The sequence below is a fragment of the Periplaneta americana genome, chromosome 2 (assembly GCF_040183065.1).
Source record: "Periplaneta americana isolate PAMFEO1 chromosome 2, P.americana_PAMFEO1_priV1, whole genome shotgun sequence".
In the NCBI taxonomy this organism is placed as follows: Eukaryota; Metazoa; Arthropoda; class Insecta; order Blattodea; family Blattidae; genus Periplaneta; species Periplaneta americana.
In genome coordinates, this window is record NC_091118.1 from 115,816,891 (window position 1) to 115,844,725 (window position 27,835).

Sequence of the window (27,835 nt, forward strand, 5' to 3'; positions counted from 1 at the left end):
TGAACTTGACTACTTATTCTTTTGTAAGTCCTTAAAGAGTGACATTGATTGTGAATCCTTCATAAGCAATATCTACCTTCGAGCCCCTTCGAATGGTTTAAGATTTCAAAAAATTTTGTATACCTATAGGCCGAAATCTCTCTCTCCAGTTGTTAGATGCATGAAAGCTGCCAATTTACATTGTATTAATTCAGATCCGTTTAATGTATAGTTTGTTGTTTGGCTATTCTTACATTAAGCATACTCATCAAAATCGCATTCATTTCAACTTCATTCGTTTGTGTTGTTTTTTAGCTTTTCTGTATCATGTATTTTGCAGTTATCTATTCATTTTGTCATTATTGTTTATTTGTATTTGTCTCCAATTTTAATAATTATTTGTATGCACTGTTTTTGTTATTCCTTGTCCACTGTAAATCTTGTGCTAACTTTTATCTTGTGCTGAACTGTTATTGGCCCCAGGCAGTTGTACAGCACAATAAATATTAGTAAATAAATAAATAAAATAAATAAATTATTATTATTATTATTATTATTATTATTATTATTACTATTACTATTATTATTGATACTGCTATTACTATTACCATCATCATTACTATTACTGTTATCTATTGTTATTATTATTAATACTATTATTAATATTGATACTGATATTATTATTATTATTATTATTATTATTATTATTATTATTATTATTATTATTATTATTATAGCACCAACACCACTAATACTACACTATTACTACTACTATTATTATTTTTCTGCGAGTGATTCAACAGATTTCATTTGATTGTCCATTGTTTTATGTCTTCATGTCTAAAACTTTATTCCCTACTTCAGTTACTGTGATTTATTTTTTCCCGTGTTGCATTAGAAGCGATCGGAAACATGAACGTGTGGGCTATTGCGTGCGTCATTATCGAATTGTGCCGAATCCTATAATAAATAGAATCCAGAGTAGTGTTACAATTTCGGTATATTACACCAAATAAAATTCCTTTCGAAAGTATAGGCATTAACCGGAACCCTTTTGTATTTAATATGTTATTTAACTACGCCGTATGAACTGCGTGGTTAACCGGATCTCTGCAACAAACTCTCGGGATCGATAGATCTCGCAATGAAGATCATTTTTCGTGAAACAACCCATGTCCTCCGATGCATAGTTTAGGAGCTATGCGACATTGAAAAAAAAGACAGGTTATAGTGGCATTAACAATTAATTATGAAATAAATTATTCATTTATTTCTTCAAGTACCCTTGTTCCAAGTATCCTGTCATTTTTCTGCCGCGTTTGAATGGAGCGCTCTTCGGAACACGCTTCCGCTGCTCATGGAGGATGTACCCTTCACGATGTGAGAGGACATGTGATTCCAACATGACGTCCCAACGCACTTCAGCCTGCTTATACGAGCACATCTGAACAAAACCTACGGAGAGCAATGAATAGGAAGAGCGGGACCTGTTGCGTGGCCAGCGTGTTTACCCGACTTCACGCTCTTAATATTTTTTTTCGGGACTTGTGAAGTATACACCATTCGAATTGACACCAGAGAGGAACTGACTACGCGAAGATTAGCTGCTTTTGATCAAATTCGACACTGGCAAGTAATGTTCGACAGAGTCCGATAATCACTGTTACCACGGTGTAATAAATGTAATCAGTTCAGGGTAGACACTTTGAACATCTGTAACTTGTCAGCAAGCATGCTTGAAAAATAATTCATTTCATAGTTGTTGATGTCACTAAAACCTATCCTTTTTTTCGATGTCGCTTAGCTCCTAAACGAGGCATCGTTTGTTCCATGAAAAATGATTCTCATTGCGATATCTATCGATCCCCAGAGTTTGTCGCATTGGTCCTGATTCACTCTGTATAAGACTGATATGACACCAGGTCCCCACCTAAGAAAACAAAGGCCACATTGCCGCCAAACATGATTGGCTCTATCTTCGTCTTCAGGTAAGAAAAACTGAAATGAGAAACACTTCCTATTCACTGTGGTCATTACAAAATATGATTATGTGCGGTGAGGGCACGTATTTTAAGTGCACATGTTGGTGTATTACCCTTTCACTTTACCCGAGTCATAAGTACGTCATTCAGGCATCTTTCATAACTCCCTTCTTCCAATGGTGTATTTTCTACCTACACACACACGCACACATATAATAGTGTATAATTATGTGTTTTGTGTATATATATTGTATAGAGTGCGGCAGTGAGATATGACGGTTTTTATAGCCCTTTTGTGAGACACTCAGGACGAATTAAAAGAAAACACATACTCGTATACTGGAAGTAACCCAGTACAATGCAATTTATTAATGTCTGATTACTTTTTAGAAACTACATTTCGTAAATAGCCTCCATAGCAACGAATACATTCCTGCAATCTGCTATGAAAGTTGTGCATAATTCGCCCCAACAAAACAGGTTCGATGGCACTAATTTCGTTCCTTATGTTTTGTTTCAGCTGGATGATGGTCCGAGGCTTAGTACGATACACCCTACTTTTGAGATAATCTTATGGGAAGTAATCAGCTGCAGTCAGGTCAGGAGACCTTGACGGCCAGGCAATGTCTCCAAATCGTGAAATTATTCGTCCTGGAAACATGTTTCGGAGAAAGTTCATTGAACATGAGCAGTGTGCGCTGATTACTTCCTATGGGGTTATCTCAAAAGTAAGGTGTATCGCAACAAGCCTCGCACCATCATCCAGCTGAAACAAAACATAAGGAACGAAATTAGTGCCATCGAACCTGTTTTGTTGGGGCGAGTTATGCAGAACTTTAATAGCAGATTGCAGGAATGCATTCGTTGCCGTGGAAGCTACTTATGGAATGTAGTTTTTAGAAAGTAATCAGACATTAATTAATTGCATTGTATTAGATTGCTTCCAGTAGGCCTATATGTGTTTTCTTTAATTCGTCCTGAATGTCACACAACAGGGCTATGAAAACCGTCATATCTCACTGCTACAGCCTGTATAGTGTGCAACGTATATATTGTATATACAGAGTGTCTCAAACCTTTATGGTCAAAATTATACTGAAGATAGAGGGCTCTAAATTGAGCATTTTGACATAAAGAACCAGTGGTTAGAAATGGATATTTCGGACGCGTAATTTCGAATAAAATTACTGATGTTTCATCCATTTACTGTATTTGTTTACAAGAAGTGGAAATTATATTATTGTGTAAAAATATCATAAGCAGACAACATTAGTCGCTTGAAAACTTAATGGGAAGTTGTACTAAGAAGTAAGTTAAGCCTGATTGGTAAAAGTTATTTAATAATGACTGTATATTGAGAAAACTAATGAGCAATGTATATAGTAATAAACTGCCATTGTTTGTTTGTGTATTTGTTTGCCTTTTTTCTTACTCTTTTAGCTCTCATCATCTATTTGTTCTTGTATTGTTTTGTATGCTTTGATCTAATGGCAGCCTCTAGTTTGAGGAAGCTCTGATAAATAAATAAAATAATAATAATAATAATAATAATAATAATAATAATAATAGTCAACCATAATAATCATAATAATAAAATAGTATTAATGACTCACCTCCAATTATGTTTTTTCTGTAATCGTCCCGAGGGTTCATCATGGTGAGGGCAGTCTCGGCTACTGCGTTCCTCTTAGTCACGTGCACGTTATTGCCCGCCACCTGCACAAATAAAGATAACTTTTCACTTCAAAGAGTTTGCTACCCATTGTTGTGAACTAGACAAGGAATTGTAACATCAACATGGCATGGATTTCGGACATTAACCCTTTTGTCAATTTTTTTATTCCGACATACGTTAGGCCATTTAAAAACTTGTGTCAAAGTTTTAGTATGCCCATAAATGTCTATTTTAGGGATAATAGCCTATTATCAGCTATTTAAAAAAAGTGTGTTACGTCATTTCGCTCAGTGGTTCAGTATGAGCCTAGATCATATATACCCCAGATAGGTCGGCCTTAGAGGCTTTGAAGTTAACAACTTTTGTCAGGTTTACTACGCTGCCATCTAGTTATTACATAAGGAGTCACGTCATAATTCCCATTTGAATTGCATTAGCGACTGTACTGCCATCTCGTGTTCGTTTACGGCGGACGAGTGGCGATCCTGGCGGTTGTTCTCTTCAGCTGCCGTTTTAAACATAGCGATGACCTATTTGTTACATATATAATCTAGGGTATGAGTAAGCCTATGCTAACAGCACAGTAATGTCATTAATTTCAGGGTGTTATTCATTGAGATATTTCAAACAAAAATTTTAATACAATTTTGCTGGTTTTTGCTTCTTTTTCGAAATAAAAATTGTTCTATATGAAACATTTTATAGTATGTTTTGGGAAAGCCATTGATTTAATATCGGCAATTTAAGAGAGCAGTGTACTATGTTAATAAATGACTGAAAGAATTTAAGTTTTGTCCTTTAAACGTGCAGAAATTTGATCGTAAAAATTGTAATATTTTAAAATTCCTTTTCAGAACGAGAAGTTATATTTGTTCAGATCAAATTTCTGCACATTTAAAGCAAAAAACTTAAATCCTTTCAGTCATTTATTATCATAATAAGTACACTGCTCTCTTAAATTGACTGAGCGCATTGAAAACTATATCAATGGCTTTCCTAAAACACGCTATATAATGTTTCATATACTGTAATAGCATATTATGAAACAAGTTCATAATGTTATACTTTATGGCAGGAGTCAATTTTTAGAGAAAGAGCGAAACGAATTTCCTAATTTTGACAAGTACAATAATTGTATAACTTTATAACATTATAAACGTGTTTCATACGTTATTTTTGTACGAGAGCATTATAAAACAATTGATAAATATCTGTTGACTGTTGGAAGCTTTCTTGTTATTGAATTCCCGTCCACTTAAATTTGTCATTTTTGTTGAGAGTACTTCCAGTTCAATATTTATCCAAATTTAAGGGTCTGTTTCCTAGCTCATTCTCCGTCGATTTAAATTAAAATGCCTGCATATGTACGAGTAATTATATATTCGTCGATTTAAATTAAAATTCCTGTATATGTACGAGTAATAACTAATAATATATTCGTCGATATAAATTAAAATGCCTGTACATGTACAAGTAAATATATTCGTCGATTTAAATTAAAATGCCTGTATATGTACGAGTAATTATACAGGGTGTTTCAAAAATACGGGGCATAATTTCAGGTATGCATTTCCCACATGTAGACAATCAAAATAGTTCATTACAACATGTGTCCGGAAATGCTTTATTTCCGAGTTATGGCCTTCACAACATTGAAATTCACCGGAACGTTTTTCTTTCCGCAGGTCGTTGCCGTCAAAGGAGACATTAAGAGGGCACTCTGACAGTTCATTCCGAGGCGAAGGTTACATTCAGTGTTGTGTAGGTACTTGGATCGAAGGTTTCCTGATCGATGGATAGGTAGAGGTGGCCCAATTGCTTGGCCTCCACGCTCACCTGATCTGAAGCCTCTCGATTTCTACTTGTGGGGCCATTTAAAATCATTGGTTTATTCGTCTCCGGTGCCTGACTTGGAATCCCTTCGGAATCGAATTGTGGCATGTTCTGAGGACATACGCAATACTCCTGGAGTTTGGGATCGTGTTCGCAGGTCAATGAGACATCGATGTGAGGTCTGTATTCAAGCAGGAGGTGGACATTTTGAACACCTTCTGTAATGAGAACAACCTGCGGAAAGAAAAACGTTCCGGTGAATTTCAATGTTGTGAAGGCCATAACTCGGAAATGAAGCATTTCCGGACACATGTTGTAATGAACTATTTTGATTGTCTACATGTAGGAAATACATACCTGAAATTATGCCCCGTATTTTTGAAACACCCTGTATATTCGTCGATTTATATTAAAATGCCTGTATATGTACAAGTAATTATATATTCGTCGATTTTAATGAAAATTGCCTGTATATGTACGAGTAATTATATATTCGTCGATTTAAATTAAAATGCCTGTATATGTACGAGTAATTATATATTCGTCGATTTAAATTAAAATGCCTGTATATTTTGGGCAACTACTAAATATACATAGGCCAAATAGAAATGATCGGGACGAAATTCAAATACAAATTGCTGAGCCATTTGTACCGGAACCCACACTTTCTGAATTCGTCATTGCGATAGAAAACATGATAAAGTACAAGTCTCCAGGTATTTATCAAATTCCAGCAGAATTAATACAAGAGGGTGGAAGCGCATTATCTTGAGAAATTTATAAACTTGCAATTGCAATTTGGGAAAAGGAAATTATACCAGAACAATGAAAGGAGTCCATAATCGTACCTATTTTAAGAAGAGGGACAAGACTAACTGTAGTAACTTTCGAGGAATATCACTTTTGTTGACATCGTACAAAATTTTTTCGAATATCCTTTTGAGAAGATTAACTCCATATGTAGATTAAATTATTGGGGATCATCAGTGCGATTTTAGGCGTAATAGATTGACTATTGATCAGATTTTTTGTATTCGACAGATATTGGAGAAAAAAATGGGAGTATAAGGGTACAGTACATCAGTTATTCACAGATTTCAAAAAGTCGTATGACTCGGTTCAGAGAGAAGTTTTATATAATATTCTTATTGAATTTGGTATTCCCAAGAAACTAGTTCGATTAATTAAAATGTGTCTTAGTGAAACTTACAGCAGAGTCCGTATAGGCCAGTTTCTATCTGATGCTTTTCCAATTCATTGCGGGCTAAAGCAGGGAGATGCACTAACACCTTTACTTTTTAACTTCGCTCTAGAATATGCCATTAGGAAAGTTCAGGATAACACAGAGGGTTTGGAATTGAACGGGTTACATCAGCTTCTTGTCTATGCGGATGACGTGAATATGTTAGAAGAAAATCCACAAACAATTAGGGAAAACGCGGAAATTCTACTTGAAGCAAGTAAAACGATAGGGTTGGAAGTAAATCCCGAAAAGACTAAGTATATGATTATGTCTCGTGGCCAGAATATTGTACGAAATGGAATTATAAAAATTGGAGATTTATTCTTCGAAGAGGTGGAACATTCAAATATCTTGGCGCAACAGTAACAAATATAAATGACACTCGGGAGGAAATTAAACGCAGAATAAATATGGGAAATGCCTGTTATTATTCAGTTGAGAAGCTTTTGTCAACTAGTCTGCTGTAAAAAAATCTGAAAGTTAGAATTTATAAAACAGTTATATTACCGGTTGTTCTGTATGGCTGTGAAACTTGGACTCCCAATTTGAGAGAGGAACAGAGATTAAGGGTGTTTGAGAATAAGGTTCTTAGGAAAATATTTGGGGCTAAGAGGGATGAAGTTACAGGAGAATGGAGAAAGTTACACAACACAGAACTGCACGCATTGTATTCTTCACCTGACATAATTAGGAACATTAAATCCAGACGTTTGAGATGGACAGGGCATGTAGCATGTATGGGCGAATCCAGAAATGCATATAGAGTGTTAGTTGGGAGGCCGAGACGTAGATGGGAAGATAATATTAAAATGGATTTGAGGGAGGTGGGATATGATGGTAGAGACTGGATTAATCTTACTCAGGACAGGGACCGATGGCGGGCTTATGTAAAGGCGGCAATGAACCTCCGGGTTCCTTAAAAACCAGTAAGTAAGTATATGTACGAGTAATTACAGTATATACCCGTCGATTTAAATTAAAATGCCTGTATCTTATACGTTAGGCAGTTATTTATAGAAATTCTTTCCTTTCCTCGCTTCTTTCCCCTTCCTTTCCTTCTTTTCCCTTTCCTTCTTTTCTCCTTCGTTCTTTCTTTTCCCTTCCCTTCCTTTCTCTTTCTTTCTACCTTCCCCTTCCTTTCTTTCTTCCTTCTTTTCCTTTCTCTTTCCTTCTTCCTTCTTTTCCTTTCCCGTCCTTTCTTTCCTTTCCTTTCTCATTCTCCCTTCCTTTCTTTTCCTTTCTTTCCTTTCCCGTCCTTCTTTTACCTTCCTTTCCCTTCCTTCTTCTTTCTTCACTTCCTTCCTCTTCTTCCTCTTTTTTTCTTTTCTTTCCTTTCCCTTCTTTTCGCTTCCCTTCCTTACTTTCTATTCCTTCCTTTTCCTTCTTTTTTCTTTATTTCTTTCCTTCCTTATCCTCCCTTCTTTTCCCTTCCCTTCCTAACCTTCCTTCTTTTCCTTATTTTTCCCTTTCCTCTTCTCCCTTCCTTCCTTCCTTTTCCTTTCTTCTTTTTCCTTTCTTCCTTCTATTCCCTTCTCTTCCTTCCTCTCTCTCTCTTCCTTCCTCTCCCTCCCTTCCTTTGTTCTTTTCCCTTCTTACTTTTTCCTTCCTCCTTTTTTCGCTTACTTCCTTTTCTTCCCCTTCTTTTCTTTCCTTTCCCTTACTTCCTTTCCCTTCTTTTCCCTTCCCTTCCTTCATTTCCATTCCTTCCTTTTCCTTCTTTTCTTTCTTTATTTCTTCCCTTCCTTACCCTTCCCTTTTTTCCCTTCCCTTCCTTACTGACCTTCTTTCTTTTCATTCCTTTTTCCTTTCCTCTTCCCCCTTCCTTCCTTTTTCCTTCCTTCTTGTCCCTTCCTTCCTTCTTTTCCTTTCCCTTCCTTCTTTTCCTCTCCCGTCCTTTCTCTCTCCCTTTCTTCTTTCCTTTTCCATCCTTCCTTTCCTTTCTCTCTCCCTTTCTTCTTTCTTTTCCCTTCCTTCCTTCCCTTCTTTTCCCTTTCCCTTCAGTGTCTTTCTTTTCCTTATCGTCTTTTCTTTCCCTTTCATAACCATTCTGTCCCGTAGACATAAGATAAATGGTTTCCATTTTCTAAGCCGGGAATCGAACGATGGATCGCTTGGATGGGCATCACGCATGCTACCTCTGAGCCGCAGCGGCGGACGAAGGAAGTCTGGTATTACGAATATTTTTCATCTTCATAATCATCTCTTAAAGTTAAGAAACAATAAAGTCATCTTATTAGACCGTTAGTCAATAAAACTTAGAAACGGTGTATTCAATGCATAGTTTGTCTTCTCTTGCTTTCAATCTTTCGAATCTATAGTATATTTGAAAATTTCTTTTTAAGATTTACTCGATTTCATCATTTTTACTTGGTCATGCCATCGTAATTGCTAACTATAAATTATGTCTAACATGCTGGAAACAACTTAGCCTATATACCGGTATGGATTTCTGTCCATCAATTTTTCTTGGTAATACAAGCTCAGTTGTTCTAGGGGACGGTTGGACGGACAAATCGATATTTTGACTGTAGGGACGTACCAAAGGAACTACATAGGAAATAAACACTATAACAAAATGTAGTCGTGTGAAATACAGTTATCCGAACGCCTGAAACTACGAAATCCGAAGATAAATAATATGAGTTAAAAATCTCGTTGAATTCAAATAAAATTTACAGTTGTCATAAACGGTAATGAGACCGATTTTCTACAGGTACCCTCTTTTTCGGCTAGTTCCATCAATGCTTTTAGTAATAGTAGATTTCCTTCCAAGACGTTACTGTTTCCTCTCAAAGAGGCTGGGTTATAAGTCCTAGCATTATGAAGTCTAGATACATTCGACATTCGGTATAGATACCATTTATATTAACAATACTTCATAAAAAATAAACTGATTCAACTATCCAGGCCAGTATGTGTGTCGCGACGCCTTTGCACGTCGTCGTTCTTGGTCTAGGGAGTCGCGAATATAAGGAAGAACTAAAACTTCTATGTATAGTGAAACCCAAGATCTAAATTTTCATTACGTGTGCATATTTATTTGATAATATTTTTCTCTAGTAACAGATGAGCAGAACTGGCTTGTAGACCAGCTCACAACAAAGCTACCGTCAATCCACTGCTGAGCAGAAACAGTTAGTAGAAATTTCTTCAGATTTCATGATGGAAAGGACATTCTCTTCCGGGACTCTGTCACAGATGGGGAACAGAAGCAAAGAAGTATCCTAGATTGAGTAAGAAAGCCGTGGGAGTAATTCTCTCTTTTGCCAACTAAGAACACCGGGAACGTTGGCTGTAACTTATTCTGTCATTAATGATAACAACCCGTCAGATGAATTGCTCCCAAAGTACATCAAGATACCTCAGTATAGGACATAAGAAGAAAGGAGGCCTATTAGAAAAATATCTTGATTATTTATTATTTGTTACCTATTTAGCCTAAATATTAGTATTCATATGTTTGTAATAGTTTGTTTACTTAGTTATGGACTATCTATTTATTTAGTTATACATTCATTCATTCATTCATTCATTCATCCATCCCTTTATCTGTCTGTCTGTCTACCTATCTATTTATTTATTGATTTAATTTGATTTTATTGATCTAATTTATTTATTTATTTATTTATTTATTTATTTATTCGTTTGTTCGTTTCTTTCTTTCTTTCTTTCTTCGTTAGTTCGTTTATTCCTTTCTTCCTTTCCCTCTTTCTTCGTTTGTTCGTTTGCTCCTTTCTTCCTTTCCTTCTTTCTTAGGTTATTTCTCTCTTAGTTTGTGTCTTCCTCTCTCTTCGCTTCTCTCTCTCTTCGTTACTTCCTCTCTTCGTTACTTCCCCTCTTCGTTACTTCTTCTCTTCGTTTCTACCTTTTTTCCTCTCTTCTTTCGTTCTTCTCTTCGTTCGTTCGTTCGTTCCTTCTGATTTTCGTTCGTTCGTTCATTTATCTCTTCCGTCCCTCCCATCCCTTCTGTTCCTCCCTTAGTTCGTTTGTTTCTTTCTTTCTGTGTCTGCTTTTCATTTATTTCTGTTCGTACGTACGCCAGTCTGTCCATCCATCTATCTATTCGTTACTCATTTAATTAATCATTAAATCATTCCTACCTGTTTTCTCTTTCTGTGTCGTAAGAAACTTTCCTTTTATAAAATTTGACAGAATGAAATTAAATTTAATTTGATCATCAATAAAAAAAAATAACACTTATTGCCTAAAAATATTAAGTTCAGCAAATCGTGATTGTAATTGAGACGTTACATCTTTAAGATGCTGGATTTTCGTGCCGTGCTAAAAAAAAAAAGCAACTATAGAAAACGAATGTGGAACAGGAAATGAGTTTTGTAGTTTTAGACTCATTTCAAGTTTTTAAGAAACATTCAGGCCAGGACTGTACAGGTTCACATACCTCATAAGTAAATGTAATTATCTAAAATCAAATGAAAACATTGTGTCCTTTTCCAATTAACTTTCATCATTCTTTACAAAGGTTAATGTTATAAAATAAATATTTAAGTTGTAACAGCCTCAAATACTGGAATATCGAGAAATGTATCATAACCCGAACCTGATTGTGAGACTATTATTTCGAAAGTTTCGTAAAAAGTTCATTCCTGCATTCACTTAATTCATTATCGCGTTACCAGGTTATAGCACCAAGAGAGGCAAAATAAAAAAAATTACATTGTATCTGAATACAGGAAATTACGACTACTTATGACTTCACCATGAAATTATGTAGTGCATTAAATAACAATTACTAAGTAGTTTCAACACAAATAATAATAATAATAATAATAATAATAATAATAATAATAATAATAATAATAATAATAATAATAATAATAATAATAGTAATAATAATGATAATAATAATACTGATGATAATAATAATAAATAGTAGTAATAATAACAACAATTTATTATTATTATTATTATTATTATTATTATTATTATTATTAATATTATTAATATTCTAGACACGGCAGCCCATAGAGTGAGAAGGACGACAAGCCGACTGCTGACCTCACGTCCACATGAGTTAGCAGCGGTGAACGATCACCCAATGTGTACGAGGGTATTGTATGATTAGCACGATTATTTCCTCAGCCATTGTACCAAGTTCGCGAAATTCGATTTTGCTACTTACAGTAGCCCCCCAAATTAATAACGATGGTAGGTGGGCAACGGTCCCATACACTGGCCAAAATTTCATGGGTGAGGATGATGATGATGGCGATAAGGAAGTGAGAAGGGGAAACCCAGTGCCAACATGTAGCCTACTTCTGTAGAATAGCACCAAAGGGGCCGCCAGGCTTAACGTCCCCGTCCGACGGACGAATCACTATCAACAGTACACAAGCCTTCTCTTTATAATGCACTGCGGAGAGATTTGGGATTTAACGTAGGCATATTGGTGCACAATCTAGTGATTAGAAATTGTGCACCGCCACCTTTCCTAGTCCCGAGATAGAAATTTTACATGAAAATCTCTTACCCAGAAGAGAATCGAACCCGGGCCGACTAGTCTGGAGGCAGACTACAGAGCTAACTCGGCGGACTGAATATTATCTATGATTTTATGCATTTCGTTTTTATTATAAAGATTATTACTTTTACATTCAATATTAATTTATATTAACGACAAAAGACACAGCTTGACCATGGTCAGTTTGGAGAACAGCATTGTTATGTACGGGAGAGAAAATTATGACGAGTGAAAATGTTGTAATTTTTTTGAAGACATAACTTTTATTTCTTTGAAATTAAGTTTTTTCGAAGCTCTGTTGAAGTATTTTAAGTGTGTATTTTATAATTTTATGAGCTTAACTCAGGTACCAATACATACATTTTTTGTAGGCTAAACTTCCAGGTCTAACTATTACTCACAGACAGGTAGATAGCATACTCAAATTATGTTTCTTCAGTGAAATCTCGAAATCGATTGTTCCGCATTATCACAACTTTCTTCTTAAACTTGTTATAATGAAATAGGAAGGAACCATAAGGATCCTTACCGTTGTAGCTCAAGGCTGAGGCGTTAGGTATGCCATAATCATGCTGATGAATAATAACTGCAGACTTTCTCGTTGTGCGAGGCTGGAACAAGTTCTAATTTGAATACTAAAATATGTAGACAGACTGACCCTTGTCTCATTACGTTACGTCATTAAGTAATCATTTGAAAACTGCAAGCAGAGAAATGAATAAACCAAACCAAGAAGATGGATTTATTTAATGATATAGTGACGTGGGTCTCCCGCCCCCTTCATTCCATTCTCCTGAATGTTCCGTTTTACATGGTGGTGCCTTTCTACGTGATTCTCGGTCCTCCGACTTTTCTACCCCATTTCACATAAAATTATAGGGTAGACCAGGGTAATTGTAAACACTTTTCACTGATTTCAAATATATTTCAACATTACACAACCCTCAATAACGGTAAGCATGACAAAGAAACATTGTGCTATTTTTAGATCTTTCTTTTCCCTGAAAATGGGTTTGAGGTAATAAGGTTGACTTTTTTTCATCTTTTAATTGCTAGTTTACATTTATCCCACCTGTTTAATTTACCCCTTTGAGAGGGGGTAATTGTAAACACCAATTTTCGCACGGGCTATTAGACACTGAACATTTTTTGTTCTGTATCAGAAGAAAGAGCTATACTCCTTCCAACTCCAATTTTGGTCACTGGTACATTTCGTCCCTTTAACCTATGATATATGACGATATAGGAATTCAGTACCTCTATTGAGCTTCACGATAACTGTAGTGACTATTTGTCACTCTGTGACAAATCTATCTAAATTCTCTACAGTGTAGTTGGGTGGGGGTTTCTTTGATTACTGAAAAGTACGAAATGTAACCATAGTAAAAAAAGTCTACAATTACCCCCAAGCAATTAAAACTATGGGGTAAATGTAAACACGTCATAATTTAATGAACTGAGGTTATGGGAGATCTCAAAACCATTGTAATAAGTGTTAACTACTATACATTACTCATAAAAACAACATATTCTTAAAAAAATAGCACTGTACGTTTACTTACAATGCCAAAAATGAAGGTGAAGCAAAATTCTTTCTCAACTTTTTTGTAGACTCTTACAAAACATTTGTTCACAACTAAGCAGTTACTCCTATTTGACGCCAAAGTGCTTTGTAGGTTATCCAACATGTTAATTTAAATATTCCCCGAAATTAAAATTTTTATATTGACAGTTTTGTATTTCTCACAGCATTTGTTTACAATTACCCTCGTCTACCCTATCAACCTTAACTGTTACATCATTTGTGAAATACTATATCAATTCTGTTTGGATAAACCAGGAATGTACGCAACAAAACTGAAAAAACTGACAATAATGAATGATTCGCTACTTTGCTTATTTTATTTTCCTTCCTTCATACATTTATTTCCTCTCCTCTACACGTAAGTCTTAGCCCGGCATATAATTCTCATTGAAAGAAAACATGAAATCGAAATATTTTAAAACGTTCACTCAAATTACTGCTATACATATTTAATTTTGTTTAGGCCCATATGTTAGAAGGAATGCATTAAATATTTACAATATAACCTGTGGAAGTTTTCCGGAGATTTATTTAATCCCTGTAATTACGGGAAAACTTTAATGCTTCTAGATCAGGCCTGGGCGTATAGGCCTATAGCTCAATTGAAGTACTGCTGACTGCCCCTTAACTCCTCACGCCACATTCCCCTGCAGAGACAGATATGTATTGGACCGATACAAGTAGACCTGAAGGCATGCATGTAGAGTATAATACATGCATCATAGCTTTCAACTCTCGCTAGTCGCCTAAAATACACAACTGATGCACAGTGCTTTACTATGTGTTTGTTTCTACAGCGGTGATGCGGAAAGAACATGGAATGGAATGGAATGGAATGGAATGGAATTTAACTGAGGGGGCACGGATGGACCAGCACTGCGACCTATTGAGATCTATTGCGCTAACCCTCGATATGGAATGAGTTGCATGCCACAGATCCCCTACGCACATGGCTCTTAATGTGACTCCCTTAACGACCGGTCCCTACAGCCGACAGAATCCATATACCATTCCTGCCTCGGCAAATTCCCCCAATGCCCCCCTGTCGGTCCGAGGCGAAACTCCTCCCCCGAGTAGGTCCGCCTCGGGTGCCATTGCAGAAGCCATACAACATCGCTTAACTACATTCCACGGAGGCCGGTCGAGAGAGTCAGCAGCTTCGGGAGGCCGCTGGTAGAGTAATCTGAAAAACCAGAAACGGGATGATGAGGAAAGGATGTTGGGGGAGGAAAGGAATTGGCGAAGATGAGTGGAGTTCAAATCGCCTTAAAGTTACCCGATATTCATCCATAGGAGTGAGGGAAAAACCCCGAAAAAACATCACCTCTCGACCGGAAATCGAACCCGGGACCGCTGGGTTCGGAGTTAGTCTCGCTAACCCCTCAGCCATAACGGTGGATGGAGTTATGTCCTTTTCTTTTGCATTCTTCTTTATGCCCAGGCTGTTCTAGATAATATTATCGTATATATGTATATATATATATATATATATATATATATATATATATGGTGTACATGCATTCATTAGATTAACGTTTATAATATTATAATTCGTAATTTTGTATTGTCTGTGATCATTAACACTTAATCTCAGGACTCTGTAAAACTCTATTTCAACATTATTTAGACAAAACAATCGTTGGCATAGACCAGCGGTCATCAGCACAGTGCATCCTCGGGCTATCGTCTCTTACCCGCCGATAAGAAATGCACTAGAGTGCATCCGTGGCTGCTGGCGAGTATGAATTCTTCCTCTCCCTTCTGCACGACGCACAGTGTGCAAATTTCCCAATGTAGGTGGGCAAAAATAAAATTTCGACTTGTTAGTTAGGCATAGGCGAATATGAATTCATGGTCTTTAACATTCAGAGAATGTTATGAGTAGAGCGGTGCAGACGGAGCACATGACAGACAGAATGGCATCATAGCAAGGGTTCCGACGTTACTCGGCGTGTTCCCTGTGTACAAGCGACGGTCATGTACATGATGTGTTGACGTACAGACGACACAATAGAAATGACACAGTTCTCTAACGTTTCTACAATTAATTTCCTACAGATACTTTAGTAAGATTTCAAAATTACAAAACTAATTAACCATTTCATCCTAAACAAATAATATACTGTATACGTGTATGATTTCATACAGAACACAAACAAAATCACTGTTTATTTGTAACGGGTTCATGATATTCTATTCGCAAAAGCACTTGAAAAATGGTTTTTTGTTTTTCCTTTTCTTTACAATGAGTGTGATTTATTAATGCACATGTGATACGTTATCAGATTTCTTCCAAATATTGTTACAGTGCACAACAAATGACATTTGTGCGTTATTAACAGAAAACGATTTTCGTCTACCTGATAGCATGGCCTTATATGTGGAGAAGCTTCTTTCTACGTCTGTTGGGACAACTGGGGCATACGTAAAGTCCTGTAAAATATTTTTTTCAACTTCTGTTAGTTCTTCAAAGGAATCCTTATCTCCAGAAATACTGTCACTAATCTTTCAGAGTTTATAATATCCACCATTTTTTTCAACTTAATTGTTATTTTCGCAGATATTATTTTACCAATTTTATCGTCTACTTGAGTCACTTTCTTCCAGATATTTCGCAGTAGGGAAATCTGATCAACCAGTTTTGTACCAGACTTCTCTAAAGCTGTTATACAATCAGGAATAAACCCATAATTCGATTCAATGTATTCCAATTTGTTTTATGCTTGAATCAATTAACAAAAATATCACCATATTCGGAATTAAGTCTCTTAAACTTTGCCGAACGAATTTGCTCCGCCTTAGACATCGTAATACTAGAACCGAACTGTTCTTACGTATGTTTCTTCAGTACTGACGTTTGCTTTACTACGCTGTACCTACTGCTTGCAGCTATCCTGTGTACCGCAGAGTCAGACCTCTGCAGGTACACAAGGTGAATTTACAACCCTTGCCCTGTTGCCGGTGTGTCGAACAACTGCTCCCTTTGCACTGCTCTAGTTATGGGGAATAGCTTTTATTGTGTATGACTTGAGGCTTTCCCGGCGTTTGATGTAGAATAAAGGCTGGTTCACAATAAACCGGAAATGGAAACGACAACAAAAACGAGAACGGAAATAATGTTAAAATGAATGTTTTTAAATGTGAGCATTAACTATTGTGAATGCTCACATTTAAATGCATTTATTTTAACAATATTTTTGTTTTCGTTCTCGTTGTCGTTTTTGTTCCCGGTTTATTGTGAACCAGCCTTAACTCTTCTTGGGTTCTCAGCCAGGTGAGTTGGAGATTTGCTTCCAAGCTTTCGATGGCTAGCTTTTATTGTTTTATCAGCGGCAAGCTATTGTTAGAAGGGTATGAACAATGAGTTCTTCCTAACACTTCTCGCTCATGTTCAGTCGTAGAAAGAGAGGCTCACTATGTGGGTGAAAAAGAGCCAATTGTTAGTGATTTATTATGTTGCGAGACATGGAATTTGTTCAGGTGCGTTCGTATTAATGTCATTTAAATTACAGTTTGTAAAGTATTTCTCTTCTTACAATAGGGTTTAAATATTACAATTGAAAAAAAATATATATATATATTTTTTTTAAGTTCTCCAAATATAATGTGAGTTTTAGTATAGTCGGTCACGTCTGGTTACAACAGTTCTTTTACCAGTTAATACAGCATCATTTAGAGTGTTGAATCCTTGTTTTAAAGTTTGCGCGTTCTTGCGCATTTACTAGTAATTAATTTTTTCCAGTGGTGGGGTATACGGTAACTGTTCCATGTTTTGCTTAACAACAGAAAAGAATCCTGGAATAAAGAAGATGTTAATTACTGTGTGAGTGTTTTAGGCCTGCAACATTATTCATATGACATTGAACATCAGATTAAAAATACATTGGACGCATTTTGATCTAACCTTAATAAACGCACAGTGAATCAGAACTCAAATCACTAGCTGGTAAAATTAATAACTTCTCTGCATTCCAACGAATTGTTATGAAATTTTGCACATGCCTTACAGGTGGCACATATGTTTTATGTACAAATTCTGATTACATTTGCACAAGAAAAACTACCCCTTTACAGTAGGTACATTTAGACAGAATTAATAATTTCTCTCCCTTCTACCAGATTTTTATGAAACATTGTACGGAAGTTACAGGTACAATATATTTTTCGTGCACAAACTGCACAGTATTTACGGTTCCATAAGAGGAACTATCCCTTTATATGGATGCATATAAACAAAATTAATAACTTCTCTCATATCTTAGAGATTTTCATGAAACTTTATACAGAAGTTACAGGTGGAATATATTTTTGTCTACAATGTCTGATTATGTTTCTATAAGAGGAACTACCCCTTTATAGTGGTGCATTTAGACAAAATTAATAACTTCTCTCCTATATAATATATTTTTATGAAACTTTGTACAACAATTAGGCCTACAGGTAGCATACAGATGTAATCAGAGTTTGTACACAAAAAATATGTGCTGGACTCCAAGAGCGAAATCAACTTTCTCACGGGGAGCATATGACTTCTCTTCAACCCCTTTCTTCACGACTATTGCATTACATCAAATATGCAAAGTAGAGAAGGAGCTTCATTACATACTCGTACTAACGTTCGCAGAGGAGCTGTGCAATTCAATGGGCGGTTTTAAACGCAACAGAAGTTGAATCCTAAATCACACGAAGTTGAATGCACTTTTTCAAAAATTTTCTGGTAATCATAGTAACAAATAGTTTGAGAATAAGGTTCTTAGGAAAATATTTAGGTCTAAAAGGGATGAAGTTGCAGGAAAATGGCGAAAGTTACACAACGCAGAACGCATGCATTGTATTCTTCACTTGACATAATTAGGAACATTAAGTCCAGACGTTTGAAATGGGCAGGGCATGTAGCACGTATGGGAGAATCCAGAAATGCATATAGAATGTTAGTTGGGAGGCCGGAGGGAAAAAGATCTTTGGGGAGGCCGAGACTAGATGGGAGGATAATATGAAAATCGGTTTGAGGGAGATGGGATATGATATATAGAGACTGGATTAACCTTGCACAGGATAGGGACCGATGGCGGGCTTATGTGACGGCGGCAATGGACTTGCGGGTTCCTTAAAAGCCGTAAGTAGCTAAGTAATCATAGTAACAAATGGATAAACATTTTGCTGGAAATTATGTACTGTAGAAATATAATATATAGACTAATAAAACGAAGAGTAGTTCAGGAACCCTGTTCCATAAAAAAAGATACGGAATACACTCTTTACATGGGAAATACTTCACTGAATATAAACCGTCTTCTTCAAAACCTGAGTCAAGTATACATAATTCTTTATAAATATAATGTACAATGTTGGCATGTTGCAATATACCTTTAAACAATTGAAATGCCTATAACAATCATTCTGCTGCAGTCCAGAAATACGGAAATGACCGAAGCTCTGAAATACGTGGAAAAATAATATTAATATTGTTCAAGTATACATATTCCAATCCGCAGAGGTCCCTAAAGTCATTAAAATATGAAAATTGTCCTTGAAATGAATTATGGGTTAATATGATGTGTCACTTACGAGATGCACTATTAGATTCATAAAGTTATTGATCGCTTTTACAATTAATTTTGACGGTTCAGAGAAGTCAATTCTAATATTAGCCTATTACTTAAAAATGTTGTGATTCAGTCATGTGACATCAATTTTAATATAATCTACAACATAGTTTACATTACATACATTTGTTGTGAACATTTTCGCCTTAAGTCCCACATCTTCAGACAAATGAAAAGAATTTAAATATAATATGAACAAATTGTATAAATATACTAACAAGGGAACATTCCCTATCTATGAACTGCGATTTCAATAAAATTTTTCACAATTGCTAAGTTTGAGACAGTAAATAATGTGGTAATAGTCACTCACCTAGCTTTTCCTTCATTAATTATTCACGTCCTATACGCTGCTCTTACACTCAACTAACACTGCCACTACAGCAGGTATGCTCATTCTCTGACTCCCGATTACGTTCTGTAATCACAACCTTCGAACGTAGAGCGTGCTGTTCCTCGTTCGAAGCTCTACGGATGACTGCTGAAGGCAGTTCAAGTACTTAGTAATGTACGAACAGTGCGGGACAATGACACAGTCAAAACCTTCTGTAAGCAAACGACATATACCATATTGTTTTGCGTTCGTTAAGTATTTACTATGTTGTAAGGTACTGTCAGGAATACGACTGAGCAACATAAAATGACATTATACGCTCTGCCATCCAGAACATGCCGAAGTGACAGGGAAGCTGTTTTCTGTAATATGTATTCATATACCAACGTTGTTATTATTGTTATTATTATTATTAGTAGTAGTAGTAGTAGTAGTAGTAGTAGTAGTATTGTTATTACTATTGTTAGGTATATTATTATTATTATTATTATTATTATTATTATTATTATTATTATTGTGGAGATTTTATTTCAACAGAAATACATGTTATGATAAAATAATTTTTCAGAGGCACTACAGTTTCAAGAATTGAAAGCACTTAATGAAAGGCCAAACATTGAAGAGAGTCGAAGAATTTAGAATCTATGTTTAGGAGCAAGTTATGTAGTGTGTTGGGAACTAGCTAAGGCATTAAACCCCTTCACGGATGGTGAACTTGTAAAGAGATGTATGGTTCCTGAACAAAATATAGTTAATTATATCTCTGTACTGGAACAACTCAAATTTTTAATTCACAGAACATAGATTTAGTGATTTTAGACGTATGAAAAGTGATATTAATCTTTTTGTTAATCTTTTCGTAGTAAATTTAGTACAATCCGTGAGAGTGCAGTTCCAGGACGAGTTAATTGATTTACAAAGTAACGTAAAATTGAGAACTAAATGCAGAGAATATGACTTGACAAGCATAGAAGTATTAAAAAATTAACAAAACGAAATATCCCAAGATGAGCTTATTCGCTGCCACTATGTTAGCTACCTTCGCCTCGACTTATGTGTGCGAAGAATTATTTTAGAGAATGAAAGTTGCTAAATCTAAACATAGATCCCGATTATCCGATGAGCATTTTTTGAGCCAGCCGCACATTGAGTAAATTCGTTGGAAATAGATTTCCGATTACTTGCAGAAAACAATGCATAATAATATCATAACTATATTAAATATAATACACAATGTAATAACTGGATATTACAATGTATATTCTTTCCTTTTTCAAATTCAGTTTATATTTATAAGAGTATGAGAGCGATGACACGGGCGGTGCTGCAATGTAGTTGCGGAGCCCAGTCCGTACACTGTGTGTGTTATGCAGTGCAGCATCATCCGTGTAATCGGGGCTTTTACAATTTTGAGCATACCTGCACTACAGTATACTGACTGCTCACCTGCCTAGCAACGGAGCGCCACTCGAAAACCTGTTACTTGCTACAAACAATATCGAAAAAATCACTATGATTTTAAGAAACGTTGTTTGTTATATATACATACACACATCAGTCTAGTACATAATAGTATAATTTTATTATCTACACATACTTGAATCATTATCCTCTGTGATAATGTGGCTCTGTTACGAAATGGTCAGAGCAGAGGGTCCTTCTGTAGTATAAACATATCACAACAGCTGGTTCTCCACATCCAGGTGATTAACAAACACTATTTCCAGTACACAGAATTATTTAGGGAACATTACTGAAATCGTTCATGTCCTTTCCTGTTACATATCCACATTTCTGCCAAGCATATTCCAGCATGTCTCGGAGTTCGGGTGAACAGAACCAATGATACACAACAGAATACATTTTTAAAATAAAGATTCTATCATGTAAATTTTCTGCCGATTCTTGAGTAATTAGTTTGGACCTGAAATAATCTTCTACACTACGAATCACAAACCGCGTTGTTTTGGGTGAGATAATTCCCATACTTATAGTTTTTCCATTCAGGAAGCGAATTATTTCCTCATTTGTAAATATATTAACTGTTTGTCCACTCCATGAATCTAAAAATAGTAAAGTGTCTTTCTGTACATCAGGAATGAAAACTTTCTTCAGCCAAGTTTTTACATGAAGTTTAGAGAGTTTACCTAATGAGCTAGCACTTACTACGATATTAAAAGAGGTTTCCCTCTATCAATTGCTTTACTCTAATACCAAATTCGCCCTTCGGTTCTTGAAAACATAAACAATCGCGAACCTAACACGCCAGCAGAGGACATATGACTTTGGATAGTATAAGAATGTTTTGTGGATGCTATGGACTGCACTACTGCAAGAGTGTTATTTTCACCTTGATGAGAGAGTATCGTGTCAGAAGTCATTTCATATTCAAAACGAGATTGGTCTGTGTTAAACACACTGGAACTGTAATGCCTATCATCAATGATTATATTAACATCGGAAGTTTCCTAGTACCCGGTACTCGTTACATAAGCTGTTAAGTCAGCCACTGTTGTATAATCATAAAAGATGTATATTTCCCTGGACCAAAAATATATTCCAAACTGACTAGAATCACATCTAGTAACTATTAAAATTCTTTTCAGAAAAGAGCCACTGTGTAAACACAAAATAGCCAATAAGTTCGGATTCATTTTCAATATCTTTACGAGAAATAAATTTAGTAATTTTACGTGTGGTGATATGATGAGTTTTCTTAAATCGATAAATAAATGTTTATGATACATCAAGGAATAATTGTGTTTTTTTTTTTTTTTTGCGAACATCATTGCCCACTGTTTTAGATTATAGTCATGCACCGGAAAACCTCGTTGGCGTGAAGTTTTAAATGCATTCATCATTTCTTTTTTTATTGTTGACAACACATGATGTTTAGGAGGCTTTTTAAAATAATCTATTGTCGTACATACAAAACCAGTGATACATCTGAACTTTTTTGCAGTTGATAATATTATATGCTTGTTAGTTATTTTTGTGGTCAGTGTTTCCACGTGATCATTAATTTTTCAATATTTATTGATTTTATATCATCGGTTAAAGTGGTTGTCTGTGCCTTACCTGGAAATGACATTTCATACTCACTTGTTGATGGAGGTGTGTCTGTGTCATTGGGATTCACAAGTTCATCATCGTTTTCACTGTCAGATGCACTATCTACATCTAATGAGTCATACATCACAACTGAACCTCTATACTATATTGATATTTATCCTGAATCAGGTCAAACAATTCATAAGCGAAAGACTGATCATCAATACCGTCTTCCTGTAGTTCATTGTATTTTGTATGACTAGATTCTTTAGAATGTATATGACATTAACTGAATTAATAGATTTCATTTATAGAAACTAAAATAGTGAAAATAAAAGCAAATACTCTCAAACACTTGAATTAGGACTGCGCACAAACATAATAATAATTCTTATAGGCGCTTCCAAACTAATTTGAATGTCTTATTACTTTTTTATTCTTCAAAACTTACTGTATGTACAATACAACCACTTCTTTTCATAACACCACTTCCACATGATTCAGAAGACACTAACATACAACTCACAGTACCGCAACTGCAACACCTTCTAAAATAGGCCTACACAGAGTTACAGATATGATTTGAAGGTCAAGGGCAGACATGATTTGAAGGTCAAGAGCTCTGCATATTTGATACCGATACGTACAGTACGAACGAATTCATAGCATGCTGGGTTGCGTGTTCTGCTTTCGTGTAAGAGCGGCGTATAGGACGTTTAATTAAACACGTTATATTTCTTTAATGAGGGGAAAGCTAGGTGAGTGACTATTACCAGATTATTTACTGACTCAAACTCAGCAATTGTGAGAATTTTTATTGAAATCGCAGTTCATAGCTAGAGAATGTTCCCTTGTAAATGACATATACATATACGGTCTTACTAATAAAAACTCTATACACAGACGTTTAACTGTCTTATACAATGAGTAGCTCGTTTATAAGTAGCGTGTAAATTCCTTGCTAATAATCACTACAAACGTCGTGTATAACAGTATTACTGTTACACAGCTACGTCATAGTTTCATCATTACTTCTTTACGAAAGGTAATAGGATATCTGAGGTTCTCTATTTCATCCGGTAGAGTGCTCTAGTGTGCAGTCTTAAGTATCGATAGTATAACTGGCTCTGATCGATTATCACACTATATTTTGGTCAAAGAGTACAAGTTATAGCAATTATTATTCTAATTATTGTGTGCTCTTTGGTTTGTTCTTCTGTGGTTACAAGGCAACCATTATCATAAAATGACAGTCGATACGAACAGCTGTTAGAAGGGCGGCCATTTTTTCTCTATATACAACGCTTAAACAGGGGTTTCGCGTATATAACTACTGTAAAGGAATTTCCACTGTATAGTTTCAGACAGTTTATACATCCATCACATGCATGGTTTATTAGTAACGTTTTCTGTCCCAACTCTGCATAAGTATCGTATAAAAACTAGACACGGTTTATTAGTAAGACCGATAGTGTATACAAAAGGTTACATAATTGAATATACATATACATAGTTTCAAAATGACACTTAAAATTACATGGATTGAAAAACATATAAAAAAAGGTTAAAAATTATGATGTACTTAGGTTAAAACAATGTTATTTTGTAAAAAAAAATAATTTTACGCCTTAAGTTTTATGTTGATGTGAATATCACTGAATTTGTTGTAATGTTATATCTTTAATTTTAACATTGAATATACCGGCATTAAATTATAAAATTATGGAATAAAATTACTGTGTCTTGAAAATTTTAAGCCATCGGCGTGGCTCAGTCGGTTAAGGCGCTTGCTTTCCGGTCTGAAGTTGCGTTCGGACGCGGGTTCGAACCCCGCTTGGGCTGATTACCTGGTTGCGTTTTTTCCGAGGCTTTCCCCAACCGTAATGTGAATGCAAGGTAATCTATGGCGAAACTCAGCCTCATCTCGCCAAATATCATCTCGCTATCACCAATCTCATCGACACTAAATAAGCTAGTAGTTGATACAGTGATATTTTGTAACTAAGTATAGGCCTACCAATATGTACATTCACTTATGTAACTTTTGTACACACTACATGTATATGTCACTTAATATATTTATGCAATTTGTTCATATGATATTTAAATTCTTTTCATTTGTCTGAAGATGTGGGACTTAAGGCGAAAACGTTCACAACAAATGTATGTAATGTAAATTATATTGTATATTACATTAAAATTGATAAGTCACATGACTATATCACAACATTTTAAAGTAATAATATTGTTTACTTGATGATGTAGTAAGGAATACTGTAGGCCAGTGGTCGTCAGCCCTCGCTGAAATGGGTAACGGGTAAGCAGTGCTTCGTAATATGCTCCGACGTGCAGAGGAACAAGGAGAGAGCATACCCTCCAGCAGCCACGGATGCACCATAGTAGTGCAGTCTCTTATCCGCGGGTAAGATATGCTAGTCGAGGATGCACTGTGCTGATGACCGCTGGTATAGACTAAGAATCGAACCCACTCCCTTCTGCACAATACGCAAAAGTCTTAGCTTCTGAGCTATTGAGACGACACAAAAGTTTTCCTTTCTGGGCGGAGTGTTGATCTAGTCACGAAGGTTTAAATGTCGATTTAACTACACGATTTATGTATATATATTTATCTATTATTTACGTCATATTACCATATGTTTGCAGTTTTTGAAGTGAATTTCAGAGCGATGCTAGCAACAAGCCAAATAGCTTGAATTTAAGTAACTCAAATATTCGTTATTTTGTGTATCAGTGCTCTGGTCTCCGATCATGCGCAGTGTCTTACATCTGATTGTGAGACTTAAGAATATTCCATCGTGTCATTCCATTTTTGGGGAACTGTACATTTATTATTTATCAGACAGTATACTCACTTGACGATATGTGTCAGAGGAAGAACAATTGTTTGTATGCATCTGAAGTCTGACTATTGTAATAGGTAGCTAGTCAGCGATATGTGCAATGGAAGGGGAAAAGAACTTGCCACCCTACCCCATTATCTCCTGGCCTAGTTGCCTTAAAAGTGGTGCCTCCTTGGTATCGCTTGTTAGGTTCAGAACTGTCTTCGGACAGTTGACTAAACGACAACAAACAATATATGTGTGTGCGTGCGTGCATATACACATATATACACAAACACACACACACAAACATACACTACTGTCCTGCAATGTTCGAACATGAGAGAGACAACCTAGCCATTAAAAAATTGTGTCTTATTTCATATGACAAACTAATAGCAAGATCTGTGCTAAAATTCGTAAGCGGTTAAAACATGAGTGGAGGATAGTGAATATTTTCATAATAAGGTGGAACAAACACGACAGGCCTCTTTCTGCAGAGCGAACATCGCCATACTCGACAAATTTGAACTGAACATATCACCTGTAATGCACACATACACAGGAATGTAAAATACTTTAGGATAATGTAGTTCGGATTTCTTTACATCGATTTAAGCTAATATACCAGTCATGTCAATTGATTTCCATAGGCGCAAGCGCACGCTTTAGAGCTCAGGAGAGCCTGAGCGCTTTACAGCGGAAAGGAAAGAGAGAAACGAAAGAGGTAGTATATGCCGCTTGGTCGAGCTACATTCAGGGATGGCCAACACTGATTCAATAAAGAACTTATTAAAACTGTATCCGTGTTAATTTTTAGATCTGTCTGAGAAGTATAAGTGCATTATAAGAATGTAAGTTTTAATTTTAATGCACATTTTTTACAAGTTCGTTTTTTTATTCAAAGGGAACATTTTCTCAACTTTTTTTTTCACAGAAAAGTGAAATTTTCAGATATAGGCCTATTTATTTAGTAGCCTTCCAGGTACTGAAACAATGTTTGCGTAAATCTCATATATCATAAATACGTATTACTGAAGATGATGTATTACAAATTTTGAAAATATTCGCATGGAAAATGTTTGTAAGGAAATGAATTAACAAAGCAACTACTGTTACAACATAAACAAAAGATATGTGTCCATGTGTTGTAAAAATGTCAGCTCTATAGCTTCAGCAGGTTTTGAGAAAATAATTTCATATTCTGATGATAGGAAGTTGCTCACCAATATCAGCTTAAAGCATAATGCGGTAAGAGTTTTGTTATGAAATATTAGTTACACTTAAAATACATACGATGCCTAGGTAACTTTGCTTTGTATTGTAATATTGTTTTGATTAGTTTATTGATTACTTTATAAGGCTAAAATGTCATCAATATCAATTCCAGCTTATCATGTCATATTCAATCTCTTTTTTTTGGGATATCACTTTCTTTATGAATGATGTATTTCATCCACTTAGTACAGTATAGTTGTACTGCAATGGAATTTATGTGAATATTCCTTCTTAACTCTCTATTATGTTATTAACGTTTAAAACACAACTGCAATGTTAAGAAATTTGTGTTAGTACTAGTGTTTCTATTTTATTTTAGTAGGTTGTTTTCGACGCTTTATCAACATCTTAGGTTATTTAGCGTCTGAAAGAGATGAAGGTGATAATGCCGGTGAAATGAGTCTGGGGTCCAGCACCGAAAGTTATCCAGCATTTGCTCATATTGGGTTGAGGGAAAACCCCGGAAAAAACCTCAACCAGGTAACGTGCCCCGACCGGGAATCGAACCCGGGCCACCTGGTTTCACGGCCAGACGCGCTAATCGTTACTCCACAGGTGTGGAAAGTATTTTTGTTTTACAGATAATGTAGAAAATATCAAACAGAAAGAAGCCATATCAAAATAACGACATAAAATTTCACGTTCCGTTTGAAGTTTGTGCACCACTGTTTTCTTAATGCAACAGGTTGCTTATTCCTCCTTGCATACCTAGCCTTGATGTCCGCGCACGATGTCGATGTCAGAAAAATGCGCTTTCTTTGACATCACTGTAATATACCTATGTCCGAAGTCTAACGGTTGGGGAGTAATTATGGGAAGAAAGACTGGGACGTCCTGAGGTTCCGAATACTATGCTTGACGTGTTACGCCAGATCTTTAGCACTGGCAGCATCTGAGAATCGAAACGCCAACGCAACACGATACTTCTCATTCGTTTATTCGCATAGTGA

At 35.7% G+C, this 27,835-nt stretch overlaps 1 protein-coding gene across 3 annotated transcripts in view; it reads right to left on the reverse strand.

Annotated features, from left to right (window-relative positions):
* LOC138694530 (band 7 protein AGAP004871) overlaps positions 1-27,835 on the reverse strand; it is a 292,166-nt gene that overhangs the window by 238,723 nt on the left and 25,608 nt on the right. For all 3 annotated transcript variants that reach the window (XM_069818353.1, XM_069818352.1, XM_069818351.1), the window contains exon 2: positions 3,575-3,677. In XM_069818353.1, coding sequence (XP_069674454.1) covers positions 3,575-3,617 — 43 coding nt within the window. In that variant the 5' untranslated portion in view covers positions 3,618-3,677. The remainder of the gene's footprint in view (positions 1-3,574; positions 3,678-27,835) is intronic.